This window comes from Salvelinus namaycush, chromosome 8, assembly GCF_016432855.1.
Source record: "Salvelinus namaycush isolate Seneca chromosome 8, SaNama_1.0, whole genome shotgun sequence".
NCBI lineage: Eukaryota > Metazoa > Chordata > Actinopteri > Salmoniformes > Salmonidae > Salvelinus > Salvelinus namaycush.
In genome coordinates this window covers 13,303,404-13,317,587 of record NC_052314.1, presented here as the reverse complement: position 1 = coordinate 13,317,587, position 14,184 = coordinate 13,303,404, and the positions used below count along the sequence as shown (strand labels likewise).

The window sequence follows — 14,184 nt, the reverse complement described above, 5'->3', positions numbered from 1 at the left end:
CTGTCGCGTATTTATTGAAAACGAGCCCTATGATTTGATCTATCGAGAAATAAGAAATACATTTCCCTAATGAGCTTTACATATTGTCTATAATTCACAAAATGTGCCATAAAAGTTTTTTTGTTGCTATACGAATTAAATGCAGAATACTATTCTACTCACTAGTCACAATGTAAACTGGTGGACTAATCGCTACCATTGATTGGCTACTTGATGAGGAAAGTCTATCTCCTGGTGGGCAATACCCAAGGTTGCAACCTCAACTAGCCTACAGTATATAAGGACGTTTCGGTTCGGTTATCTGTATGTTACTGTACAACAACTGCACGTGTTCAGCTCAACTCCGAAGCCCGTCCCATCCCCTGCATATCCATACCAGTTCAAAGGAGGAGGCGTGGATAGGACTTTTGTTACCTGCATTAGAGTACCTGCAGCTACATGGAAAGAATTTAAGATGTCGTCAAGGGAGAGGAACTGCAACCGAAGTGTCACGGCTTCAATACAGACGAGATTCTATTGAAAAAGAGGACATTGCACCGGGTGTAAATGTACCTGGCGCTAGCAAGAACAAGTGAGAATACATAACTTGCCCTACTTTGATACAAAGGACGAAATATAAGAACGCTTCACTCGAGAACTCATCTTTCTCCTCGAACCCTCTCTCTCACTCTCATAAGTGTTTCGTTTTTTAACACGCACGTTTTGGATCAACATCACTCTGCGACTCTCACCTGTGACGCGTTGACAATGGATTTCAGACGGCTAAATATTTCAAAGGTGTTTAGATTTTACATTTTGGAAAACAGAAGTTACAGGCCTATCTGCATCTGGAAAGGTTAGGTATTGTAGTGTTGCCAATGTGAACGTAAGCGTGACCATTTCATTCTAGTGAATGGCCAGTCCCAGAAGCGGTTATGATCATGCACAGACCCCTCCGAAGGTGGAGTTTTTACGTCTTCTTGTGTTTTGGCATCATCTACTTAAGGCTTGGGTAAGTGTAAATGTACTTATTGCAACTGTCAATATGTTTATGTTGCTTTGTTGTGTGTATTATTATTTTAAATATAGCCTACAGCACGCCTGTACCACATACGGCTTCTGAATGTATACAAATGCAGTGTAATTCGGGCAGTAATTCGACGCACCTGCCCTTTTGACCTAAATGATATATAACAAACTAAGTAAAACACCTCAGTGTGTTCCGTCCATGTGAGTGTTCAAATGAACCTGACACCCATAGCCATCAAGGACAACTGCTGGACGCGTGCGTAAAAGCTGTCCAATTATTTAGCGGTTTGCAAAAACCCCCAAAGAAGATTAATCCATATTCAATTTTAGTTTTTGTTCATCTGCTCAGAGTCTGGTTGGTCTGTCGCTCTATAGCGAGATCATTTGACCCGCTGTCTGTCTCCACCGCTCCGGCTCACTGCTGCATACCTTCATTAATAGCGGCAGCCTGGTTGAGTTGTATTTCCACATTCCACAGCCTAGACTGAGTTTTTACCTGTTTTGCAATAGCTCACCTTGATGCATAAAGAGAGATGATTTATACATGTTCTGTGTTTGCAAAAACAAGAAGAGATGCCATACCTCATAGAGAAAAATTATATGCAACCAGTTCATAAAAAATAGTAATAAAACACATCTATTTCAACAGAGGTAAGCCTTTCAGACTAGTGTTGCTCCTCATACAAGAATCCATAGCCATGTCATAGTTATCAAAACAACAGGTGTCATTCCCCAGCTCGTTCCATTGCTGTGATCCTTGAGTGAAATAGGCCTAACGGATAACCTCCACAGGTATTCACATCGAAACAGTTCAAATAGGAAAAAACCACTCCAAGTGAAGCGTCACCAGATATCTCATGGTTTCATCAAGCCAAACCAGTTAGTTCATTCCCGCGCCCACTACCCCCTGCTTCAGCCTGGGGAAATCTTTCACGATGACCTCTTCACACACAATACGTGGAGTCTGCAGGTGACGAGTGAAATCACGTTGGGCTGAAGCGATTGTGCAGACAGAGCCTTTCATTCACCGGGTTCAACGCAAAAGTGCACCTTGCGGATCCTGAGTATTAAAACGTCTAATTCTGCAGTGAGACTGTGAGAGCTTGTTGGTGTTAAAACCTTAACCTGCAGTTTTCTTTTATAGATAGACTGAAGCCATTAATAACACATCATATCAATTGATAATTTATATACAGTTAGTTATTAGGCTATTCACAATGTATGCCTATTAATTAAATAACGATATGGTCGCATTAACTTTTTGAACAAGCATTGGATAAAATGTTTGCAATACAATTTAATATATTTGCTTTAGGCCATTACGCACGGACGTTTTTTTTTTCAACCTGATGATGTGTGTGTGAATCAGTAGGCCTAAAGATGAAACCGTCCGTGAGTGCGCCAGTGTTTGTTTACTTTGGAGTTTTTTTTGATGAATGAAATACAGCTTGTCCAGGGTAGCAGCGGATCACTATCACCCTATGGTCCTGTTGTGGCGCAGAAGTGGGCGGATAGCAGTGTCTCTCTCTGCCCAATGGCAGCCACGACTCTCATGAGAGTGAAGAAAGGCACTTTTCTGCCATCCAAAATCCCTAAAACCATCATCATTCCGGCTCGGAAACCACACTCTGTAACAGCCTCTACCGCTGAGAGATGACAGAGCCAATCTCCGCGCCCGCTGCACACTCACGGCCCTGGGACTGGGAGCTAGGAGCTGCATAGCACCGCCACTCAAGCGAGCACCGCAAACGCATCGCAGCAAACGGGGAGTCAGCTCTTTGATTTTGGAGCAAAGGGGAACTAAAACGAGCGACATCAAGGAATTAAAAAGGAGTTTATCACAGTATTTCTTTTCACTCCATCAGAAAGCGGCCATTTGTTCAATGTCATCATGATCATATTCTCGTCGCGCAGTGTACTGCTATCAGTCTACTATCCACAGATCTTCCTCATCCTTACGAGTGGGAGCTACCTGTAAGTTGACCCAATCAACGGGCCCCTTAGTTAGCTCACTTGTGTGCTTTTGTGTTCAAAGACATACTGAGTAGGCCTATATGAATTTCATTTTCGATGTACTTGATGGATAATTCTGTTTTTAAATCTCTCTCTCTGAAAGATTGGCGCAGGTTGTTGGTTAAGGTATGGTTGTTTGCTTCCACAGTGTACGTCCCTAATAAAAACGGTTTGAATATAGAACATAAAACATTGTTGAATATAGAACAAGTAATTTAAGACAACTAGGGTATATCAAAATGAAGATTCAACATTATTTCGATGTCAGCGCTTTTCTGCTTGGGTGTGCATTTTACGCACCGAATTTGATTGAATATTGGGTATTTCCAGACATTCGATTGTGTTCTAAAGACTTTACCGTTTAAAACGACAAAATGATACTCAAAATCTATTCGTTATCAAAGCATACATGTATGCTTCAGGTAGCTGGGGAATCCCTCCGGTCCACGTGGTAAATAACGGATCGAGTTATACGTCGATGTCAATTAACCGAAGTCCTATTTTATGGGCAGGTTGTAACACAGGACTTGCTTCTGATGAGGTAATGTAAATACTTTTTTGTTAGGTCTATTTATTATTCTTAAAGACCCAAATCCTCCTTACAACATTGTATGACGGTTGGACACGGTTTCATTTGGCCACAGAGTGGCAGAGATGTTCAAGACATTTAAATGGAGAGAGAACATTATTTAATTTTTCCCCCTATGTTACCAAACCCTGAAGGTATGAATAGCTTTTACGCATGCATTGGATTATTACCTGTCACAGTTGTGGATATGGATTCGGATTTATGCATTACATCACCCATGGTTTTATGCAGATCTACCAAGGTATAATTTAAAGCCACATCTGGAAAAGTGGCTCTAAAACATCGGTCTCTGACATGTATGCACGTGACTGACACTAGTCATAATACTTGCGTCATTGAATCAGTTGCTCTCGCAAGATAACGTTTTGTTTTCGGTTTAAAAATAATTACCGAACCATACTTTGAATCCATCCCGGAGACCCTAAACTTCATGTTGCTGGAGACCCCGAACTTGATGTAAAAATATATGTGGTTTATGGTTGCAGTTAAAAGTGGCTATGCCTATGTTTAGTATGGATTTGCACATTATAAACTACATACCATTGTTTGAATTTATAATTCAAACATGCTTACAGTACAGAAAATGAAATAGGTTTTAGGGATGAGGATGTTTTTAAAGTAGAAAAAGAAAAGAGAGGATTGTGATCCCCATCCTCCAAGGTGCTCCTTTCGCTCTCATTACATGTGTAACTAATGTTTATATGTGTTAAACTCACATTGACATTTGGTAAACTGCATGGGTGGCAAATGACTCATCCACACACAGAGGGATTAGTCAGAGTACGCTATCATTCAATTAAATAATATTAAATTAAGGTCAATCACACATTTAAAGTTGCCTTTATTGCACCACGTCACTAAAAAGGATCAGTATACGGTTTTTAAAACGGGGAACTTTAGAAATACGTTTTTACCATATTAAACCCTAATAACATCAACGTGGAATAAGACATGAAGACGAGCTCCATAGCTGTTCTACTTATTTATCTTGCCTTCAAATAGGCCTACATATATTACACAAGTTTTCAAAGCTTTTCATTAGAGAACTATTTGTTTTTACTTAAGGTAAATATTATTAATTGATATCCTTAATTTCCACAAAACAAATCTTACAGTTTTATTTCGTTTCACAATTGATATTCCAGCAATTTACCACTGGAGCACTTTGTGTCTGACATCTTATTTCTCAGTGAGACATACCTGTGAGCTTAATGCTGTGTCATATCAAAGGCATTCTCTCTGATGAAATAGGTGTGTGTGTGTAGCCCCATCCAACCCACCACTTTATAATGGAAGGTTTGTGGGAAGGGTATTTTGCTTGCACAATAATACACTGTGGGAATCCCTGGATTTGCTATTGTTAACATCCCTACATAGCCTACTGTACATTTCTGGTAGCAGAATTGTTTCTATAATGAACAAAAATATAAACGCAACATGCAACAATTTCAACAATTTTACTGAGTTACAGTTCATATAAAGAAATCAGTCAATTTAAATAAATTCATTATGCCCTAATCTATGGATTTCACATGACAGGGCATAAGCCCACCCACTAGGGAGCCAGGCCCAGCCAATCAGAAATATTTTTTTGCCACACAAGGGCTTTATTACAGACATAAATACTCCTCAGTTTCATCAGCTGTACGGGTGGCTGGTCTCAGACGATCCCGCAGGTGAAGGAGCAGGATGTAGAGGTCCAGGGATGGCGTGATTACACGTGGTCTGCGGTTGTGAGACCGGTTGGATGTGCTGAAATAATGATGTAAAATGACGTTGGAGGCGCTTATGGTAGAGAAATTAACTTTAAATTCTCTGGCAACAGCTCTGGTGGACATTCCTGCAGTCAGCATGCCAATTTTAGAGTGGCCTTTTATTGTCCCCATGCAGCACAAGGAGCACCTGTGTAATTATCATGCTGTTTAATCATCTTCTTGATATACCACACCTGGCAGGTGGATAGATTACCTTGGCAAAGGAGAAATGCTCACTGACAGGGATGTAAACAAATTTGTGCCCCAAATTTTGTGCTTTTGGAACATTTCGGAGATCTTTTTTTTCAGCTCATTAAACATGGGACCAACACTTTACATGTTGCGTTTACACAGTATTTTTATTTAGTATCTATTGTAGATCTTATTTTTTCCTTCAAAACATTTACCAAAAGTACTTACACTAACAACATGAAGACCGGATAACACATTTTTGGTCAACACATTTTTTGGTTAACACATATTCACAATATCTAATTTGAGCAGGCAATGGGGCTCCTAGCTGTGTCTACTGCAGTGCTTTCTGTTGTAAACTGCTACTGTGCACACAGAGTTGTCACTAAGCAAACAGAATCGCATTTGTGCACTTTGATGATGCAGGGATTTAACAGCTTAGCTGAGGAACGCTCTGTTTTGCATTGTCTACTGCTTTTGCAAGCCCATGTTAGACAGTGATACTGGGAATTGGCAGCTGGAAATGGCAAGGATACTATTACCCAGGAGAATAATAGCAACATCATTAAGCTCCTCATAATCACTTTAATAGTCAGTGAGGTGCACAGTGACTCGTTGCTGACCGAGACGCGACACACAGGTATTACTGTTATTATTGTTGTTATAGGATATTTGGGATCCTTGTTTGCCAAACTCTTTTGTTCTCCTGGCTGTGTCACGTGGTGTAATCCAGAGCATCTGTTTACCTTGCTAGAGCTTCAGTTACAGTGCACCTGACCTCATAAACATTAGCATAATGCAGTATATGCATACATACATTTAAACATACATTTAAACCACAAACTCCATGGGGGTTGTTTTACAGTAGAGAAGGTTGGTGGAGCATTTGAATGGTTTTGTTTAGTAGACATCAAGGAACAACAGGTTTGAAAGGTATGCAGAGTTATTTTAGTGCTCTGTGCTTCACAAATTATTTACTTTATATCTCAATTTCAGTTTTGGATGGATATGAAGCTGAGATTTTTAATGACATTTGAGAGATTTCTAATGGCATTTGCCAGACTTTGATTAAGCACCTGATTTCTTAACGCCTGCACGGTGGTTATGTTATCTTTGTAAAGATCAAAGCATGGGTGAGCTTCATTTATCATATGGTTTTGGATATGAAAAACAGAGAGGTATATGTTGCTTAGGATGCACAGCAGTTTTGAAGCAAGCAGGGATGTCTGAATCATCTCTTTTGAACTAAGGAAATCCTTTGCAGTTCATTTGAGTTCACTGGGCTTAAATGTTTGAATCTTTAAGAATTTTAAACAACTTTTGCAACTGAAGCTTACCCACAACACATCCATAGTACATCCTACTCTAGTGCAGATGAAGTACCAAAGAGCCTGAATTAGACAAGTATTTCTTGTTGCCAGAGATGACTGGTTGCCATTATGGTTTAATTTCAACATGTCATGTGGTTTTACATTCAAGGTTTATTTTTTATTTGGAGAGAGCCAAATAATCAAGAGGAACATGGTTGGTCATAACCAATTTACAATCAATATTCATTCACTCTTTGGGTTGTTCGAGTCAGAGGGGCAGTATGGTTTTGTTCCATAATCGTTTTGAAGGGGAATCCACAAAATGCAGTTGACCCCGCTCTCTCTACTCTCCCTCTTTTCTTTGTCACACTCCCTTCTCCCACTCTCTCCTCTCTTCCCCCTTTCTCTCTTCTCTCCCTCTCTCCTCTCTCTCCCCTTTCTTTCTTCTCCCCCCCTCTCTCCCTTTCTCTCTTCTCTCCCTCTCTCCTCTCTCCCTCTTTCTCTCTTCTCCTCCTCTCTCCTCTCTCTCCCCTTTCTCTCTTCTCCCCCTCTCTCCTCTCTCCTCTCTCTCTTCTCTCCCTCTCTCCCCTTTCTCTCTTCTCCCCCTCTCTCCTCTCCCCCCTTTCTCTCTTCTCCTCCTCTCTCCTCTCTCTCCCCTTTCTCTCTTCTCCCCCTCTCTCCTCTCTCTCCCCTTTCTCTCTTCTCTCCCTCTCTCCCCTTTCTCTCTTCTCCCCCTCTCTCCTCTCCTCTCCCCTTTTCTCTCTTCTCTCCCTCTCTCCCCCTTTCTCTCTTCTCTCCCTCTCTACTCTCTCTCCCCTTTCTCTCTTATCTCCCTCTCTCCTCTCTCTCCCCTTTCTATCTTCTCCTCCTCTCTTCTCTCTCTCCTCTCTCTCCCCTGTATCCCTATCCCTCTCTCTCGCGCGCGCTCTCTCGCGCTCTCTCTCTCTCTCTCTCTCTCTCGCTCTATCTCTCTCTACCCCTACTGTCGTTTTTCGCTGACACACAACTTGCCTGCATCAGCCTGCCCTGCTTGTGGTAAAGCCCTTGAAGGCCTACGTCAGACATCAAAGCTGGCATTCGTCTTCATGCTCTTTTACGGCTCCTACTGACATGTTTGAAAGGCATGTATCTGCAGGGTTTGGATGGCTATAAACACTCTGATAGAGAAATAACCCCATTTGTTTAGCCGTCTGTTTTCTGGTACATGACTGTTCCAAACCCATCCAACATGTGTCAGGAACCGGGATGATATTAAGTCCCAAGGCGGTGATCAGAGGAGCTACAAAACAGCCTCTTTGGAGCAGAAGCTCCAAGGTGTCATGTCATGGGTTAAATCAAATCAAATTTATTTATATAGCCCTTCTTACATCAGCTGATATCTCAAAGTGCTGTACAGAAACCCAGCCTAAAACCCCAAACAGCAAGCAATGCAGGTGTAGAAGCACGGTGGCTTGGAAAAACTCCCTAGAAAGGCCAAAACCTATGAAGAAACCTAGAGAGGAACCAGGCTATGAGGGGTGGCTGCTTGATCTAGGGTTAACCCTCGAGGACTTGCACCTTATTGGGCTTGCAGAGAGGCTGGTGTCGGAAACCTTGCTATTAGCCAGGCATACTGTAGCATAGCTCTCAAAATGTGGATAAAGGAAAGAAATCTCGCACAGGAAAGAGATTAATAGGCGGTGCAGTACACTGCATGCATGCTTTAAACAGATCAATCTCAAATTCGTCGGGATAACATAGTTGTGTGTGACTTCTTGGTTGAGAAGCCCAGTTACAAATTGAAGGCACGGTTGTGCCGGTGCAAGGCTTGCCCAGCTCCCTCATCCCTGGAAACAATTCTAGCCATGTTACCTAACAATTAACGCAAAACTCCCAACTCATTTCTCTACGATCACGAGCCAAACCAATGCGGAGAGGCATTGTCAGTAAGCAAATAAACACAATGTCATTTTCTGCCTTGGATCTGTTTTACAATCCTCTGCAGCATCAGATATTGGTTTCAGATGCTCTCTTTGCTATCTCACCTCTAATCTATTAAATTGTAATATTTTTGCAAAACAGCACTGAGTAATTAAGGAATGCTCATCAAGGCTTTGGTTTAATTTATTCCTGGTCTGGAGAGGCCTAAAGTCTATGTGATATATCCTGCAGTAGCACTGACTGACTATGTGTGTGTGTGTGTGTGTGTGTGTGTGTGTGTGTGTGTGTGTGTGTGTGTGTGTGTGTGTGTGTGTGTGTGTGTGTGTGTGTGTGTGTGTGTGTGTGTGTGTGTGTGTGTGTGTGTATGTATGTATGTGCATGTGTCTTTACCTCCCGATCCATAGGGCCCTGTCTTCCGTGGTGGCATTGGGTGCCAACATCATCTGCAACAAGATCCCTGGGCTGGCCCCTCGCCAGAGGGCCATCTGCCAGAGCCGCCCGGATGCCATCATCGTGGTGGGGGAGGGCGCCCAGCTGGGCATCAATGAGTGTCAGTACCAGTTCCGCTATGGCCGCTGGAATTGCTCCGCCCTGGGGGAGAGGACTGTCTTCGGACAGGAGCTGCGAGTAGGTCAGTCTGGGCACCTTGGCTCTGTCTCAAGGCTGGGGGGGATTTGGCTTTGGAGGGGAAGATCATTGTCTGCTGTCCTCAACTCAGAAAGACATGTATGTCAGATTTGGAGTGTTTAATTGTCACATGTACAGGGTTGCAGGTGTGATTGCAGGGTACAGTGAAAATGATGAATGATGAATAAATAGATGTCTATTGGAGTGGAGGCAGAGAAAGACTGTTGGGGGGGGGGGGGGGGGGGGGGGGGTGGGGTGGGATGACAATAGGGGGAGCAGCATGACCATTGGGGGGTGTGGGGACCAATTGAGATAAAAACAATACCAGTTATAATAAAACAAAAATAAGTTTGCTACATTTGTGGGGAGGCATGAGGCTGACATTTTAAGAGTTACTTCAAATCTTATTTGCAGGGAGGACTGGATTTTAATCAGGGTGGGAAATTAACACCAGCCACCAGCCAAATGTTTGTAGATTTTGGCATTGGCTGGTAGAATGTCTATTCTTACTGGTAGAATGTCTATTCTTACCAGCCACATTGGAGGGTGGTCACACAGAGCATTTGGGAGTAGTAAAACAAAATGTCTCCAAAGCCCACATGTAAAAAAGCAACAACAACATGTGTGTGTGTGTGTGTCATCTCTGAAAATGCTACAGTGGTGAAAGCGGGATGGGGTACAGTGTTTTCTGTTATTTATCTGGTAAACAAATTGAGTGGCTGGTAAAATTAGGGCATCCACCAGTGACTGGTGGACCAAAGAGTACATTTCCCACCCTGATTGCAATGGTAGTCATCGGTCATTGAAGCTGTGATGGAAAACATGTTACATTTTGAATGGTAGCCTTCTCTAAATGGTAGCCTTAGAGTGGAACTCAATACACTACCAAGCCCCGACCCCCATAGCCTCGTGAAAAATGGCTCTTCACAAGCCAAACCCAAGCTGTGCACATCAGAGTCAAACTTTAACCAACTGAGCACAACTCTATTGTATAACCATACATATTGTCAATGGTTGCTTAGTGCACTCAACTCAAACTCAAGACATCTTCATTATGTTACCATTCCAACATATTCCAGTACGGTGTATCCTCATCTCAATTCACACTGTTACTTTTCTGCAGCATGGCTTGCAGATTTGCATTGAACTTCTGGTTAAAAGTATGCCGTACATTGCTGGCTGTACCAAAGTTATGGAAAGGTTACCAGAAGCACTAAAGTCTAATGGGGAAAAAGTATGGTGGAAAAATGATATAGCAAATGAGGAGACAACCAATGGTATTATTGTAGAGAACGTTGTTGAACCAAAATACTGTAGATGGCCACATCTGTTGTTCATCTTAGGAAACTGGTTGTGTCCATTGCTTGGTTCGTGTGTATGCGTGTGTGTGTGTGTGTGTGTGTGTGTGTGTGTGTGTGTGTGTGTGTGTGTGTGTGTGTGTGTGTGTGTGTGTGTGTGTGTGTGTGTGTGTGTGTGTGTGTGTGTGTGTGTGTGTGTGTGTGTGTACATACAGTCAGAACAAGCTACAAACAGACAAACATTTACATTTACATTTACGGTGTTTTCGTTGGAAACGGCATTCTGCAGAGCTCTTCTGCATGGCTTTTTTTTACAAGGACTTTTATACATTTCCTTTCATTTAGAAATGTTTTGTTGCTGTTAAAGTGCGGTTTGACTATGCATTTAATCCAATAGCTCTGTTAACAATCACTGCTATTTAAGAGTGGCTGACTTAGCTCCAACCCCTCTAAAAGCATTTTTCTTTGTTGTAATTCTGGCGCTTTAGTAATGGATCTCGTCTCATTTTCTTCTGTTTTCAGCATCTCTTTTGCACTTCTTTTTCATCTTTTCTTTCTTGCCAAGCTTCAGAGTGACTTGAAGTGAACAGCACCGCAGGGTATGCCTTGCTTATCACTGAGAACATGAGCAGGCTACTGCATGTCTCTGATTACTGGATCTTCTTTTCTTTAGTCCCTGAAAAACTATGCTGCTTATGTTTTTAGACAATTTGTATGATTTCTTCTAATTATTTGACTCATGAACCCGGCCACATCTATGGTCAAAGCCTTAACTCAGTCAGGCATGTACTTTAACTTTAGAGGGATGTTTCCCTCTATCCTATACCCTGAGAGAGAGAGAGAGAGAGAGAGAGAGAGAGAGAGAGAGAGAGAGAGAGAGAGAGAGAGAGAGAGAGAGAGAGAGAGAGAGAGAGAGAGAGAAAGAGAGAGAGAGAGCGAGAGAGAGAGAGTCCTTGTTCTCTACAGTACTGCCATACTGTCCTCTATGATAATCTGTGGCAGTGAAACCAGGGATGTTTCACTACACTCTCTCAGAACTAGAGCCAGACCATGGGTACTGGTACTGTACAGTATGACTCACACTGGTTAGTGATTGGCTGCTACCAGGGCCTCCATGGACGAATTACCTGTGAGGTCACCTGCTCCAGTACTGTAGGTAGAAAGGTCATTGGATGGCCATTCAGTCAGTATTCAGCTAAGGGTTTTTATGTCCCTTACTAGGTCATCATGGGACACCACATCAACCAGCACTGCTGCATGTCAACTTCCACTTCTAAAAGTGGCCCTATTTAGTGGTTTCCGTAAACACCTTATTGTCAATCTGCCATTGGGTTTTTCAATGCTGCTTGTTTTTGATACTAATTTGATATTTACAATTAGTGAACATTGAGAGTAGCCATGCTCTCTAATTCTGTTGTATTTATGACAGTAGTGTTGTTCAGTGTGGAATATGAAGTCTTGGAATACACCTTGGAATACACCTCCTTAGTAGACAAACATTCCAATCCATTTCCTTCTCCTCCCACATAATCAACTCCTAGGAAAAGATCCCTGTTCTGCTCCTGCTGAAGTTTTTCATTCAAATACCCAAATTATGAACACTAAACCTTTCCTCTTCTCAGTGATCCAGTCTTCATTTTGGATCGGGGGAGATGCCATCGTTTTCTGAAGAGTTAAAGATCAGGGAACCACAAGCCTAATGCTTTCTCTCTGCGCTGCTTGCACTTGGATGGAGTCGGTCAGTTTGGCCGAGTTCCGTGGTATTACATTCGCCTTCCAAGAAAGCACACATTAATAGCTGGGTTATTGAGAATTACAGAACCCCAAATATCTTGATTCAAGAAAAGATTCTGTTTCAGAAAAGGCCAGTAATTTCATATTTATTTCTGTGTTTTACTGTAAATATAGATCCTTTCGAGAAAAAGGGTGCTGTTGGCGAATGCAGCGCTCCTCGACACTGGCAGTTCTGTTCCATGGTACTTTAAGGGATGGATGGAAACATACTCATTACGGCCATGTCCTTCAACAGTTCCTCTATTGTGCGAAGAGTCGTTGGCTCTCCTGTTATGTTCTAAATGACACGTTGGAGAACAAGGCCATAAACACTGAATCCTGGGTATTAAAATATGTTTGTGTTTCCTCCTATGGACACAGAAGATTTAGCAATCTCACTCACTCACGTTGTAGTATGCCACAGCACAATGACATTGGCACCACTCTGAAAGTTGAGCCGATAAAATATGGAGTGAATTATCCTGTGCTAACAGAAGTGGGTGTTATTGAACGGTATATTTCCCTCTATTAACAGTTAATAACGCAATTGAAGTCAGATCCATCATCAAGGCAGGGAGGGGCTATGGATAGTCAAAGCAGATTGACGCAGTAGGGCTGGACAGAGACATGGAAAAAGCCAGGATAAATGGCAAGAGAGTGATACTCAGCAGCATGTTTTTGATACAGTAAGAATAGTAGGGATGTATGGTGGGTTGTTTCCAGCAGTAGGTTATCACAACCTGTGGGAAGTCAACACCTTGTCAGTTTGAACACTGCTGTCTACTTTGGCCTGTTGCTGGTCAGTTAAGATTATTAATGGCATCTTCAATTGGTAGTAGTTGATGTTAAAAGAACCCTGCTGTTATTTTATGTGAAATAGTAGATTGTAGGGAGCACCAGGCCCCTGAGCCTGAGCACCTTCAGCTTGAACAGCCTCAGCCTGAACAGAAGAGCAGAGCGCTTGATGTTAGCAGTTATAGTATGAAAACAGACACCTATCAACGGCTACACTCAGCATCAAAGGCAGATGTAGGCTCCGTCATCTAACTGCACTGCCCTGGTTACTTTCTATTCAACATTCCAACCAGTTTGTCACCATAGGGATTCATGCTTTTCATCTCAAAGAGGTTCATGTTGTGCTCAATGATGTAATATTGCAAAAGTTAAATCACTCCAGCCCCTGGCTCAGTCAGTCCTCCCCCTGGCTCAATCACGCTGTCCCCTGGCTCAATCACTCTGAACCCTGGCTCAATCACGCTGTCCCCTGGCTCAATCACTCTGAACCCTGGCTCAATCACTCTGTCCCCTGGCTCAATCACTCTGTCCCCTGGCTCAATCAGTCTGGCCCCTGGCTCAATCACTCTGTCCCCTGGCTCAATCAGTCTGGCCCCTGGCTCAATCACTCTACCCCCTGGCCCATTGCACAATAATGGAGAATGGATGCAGCAAAGGGGTTGGTGAACCTCAGGGCAGAATAAATGAATGCTGCTATTATTTCATACCAACACTATAAGCCTGGGTTGGGCTGGGGAATCCACTTTATAGAATCTATTAGAGACTGGAGAACTCAACCCACAGGCTTTGATTCAATGACAAAGCAATGCAGTAGTAGTCTATCCTTTAGTTTTTTGACCAGGTTGCTTTTGAACAAAACTATCTGTTCAATTATCAGAGAGGAGAAGGTGTCAGACTAACAGGCA

General features: G+C 42.5%; 1 protein-coding gene across 2 annotated transcripts in view; it reads left to right on the top strand.

Moving 5' to 3' along the window:
• Positions 1-920: 920 nt before the first annotated feature.
• Positions 921-14,184, top strand: part of LOC120051780 (protein Wnt-7b) — a 55,484-nt gene continuing 42,220 nt past the window's right edge. Inside the window, exons 1-2 of one of the 2 annotated variants that reach the window (XM_038998670.1) lie at positions 921-991; positions 9,191-9,417. In XM_038998670.1, coding sequence (XP_038854598.1) covers positions 921-991; positions 9,191-9,417 — 298 coding nt within the window. Of the gene's footprint in view, positions 992-2,899; positions 2,983-9,190; positions 9,418-14,184 lie in introns of those variants that run through there. The other variant, XM_038998668.1, reaches the window with a different exon arrangement.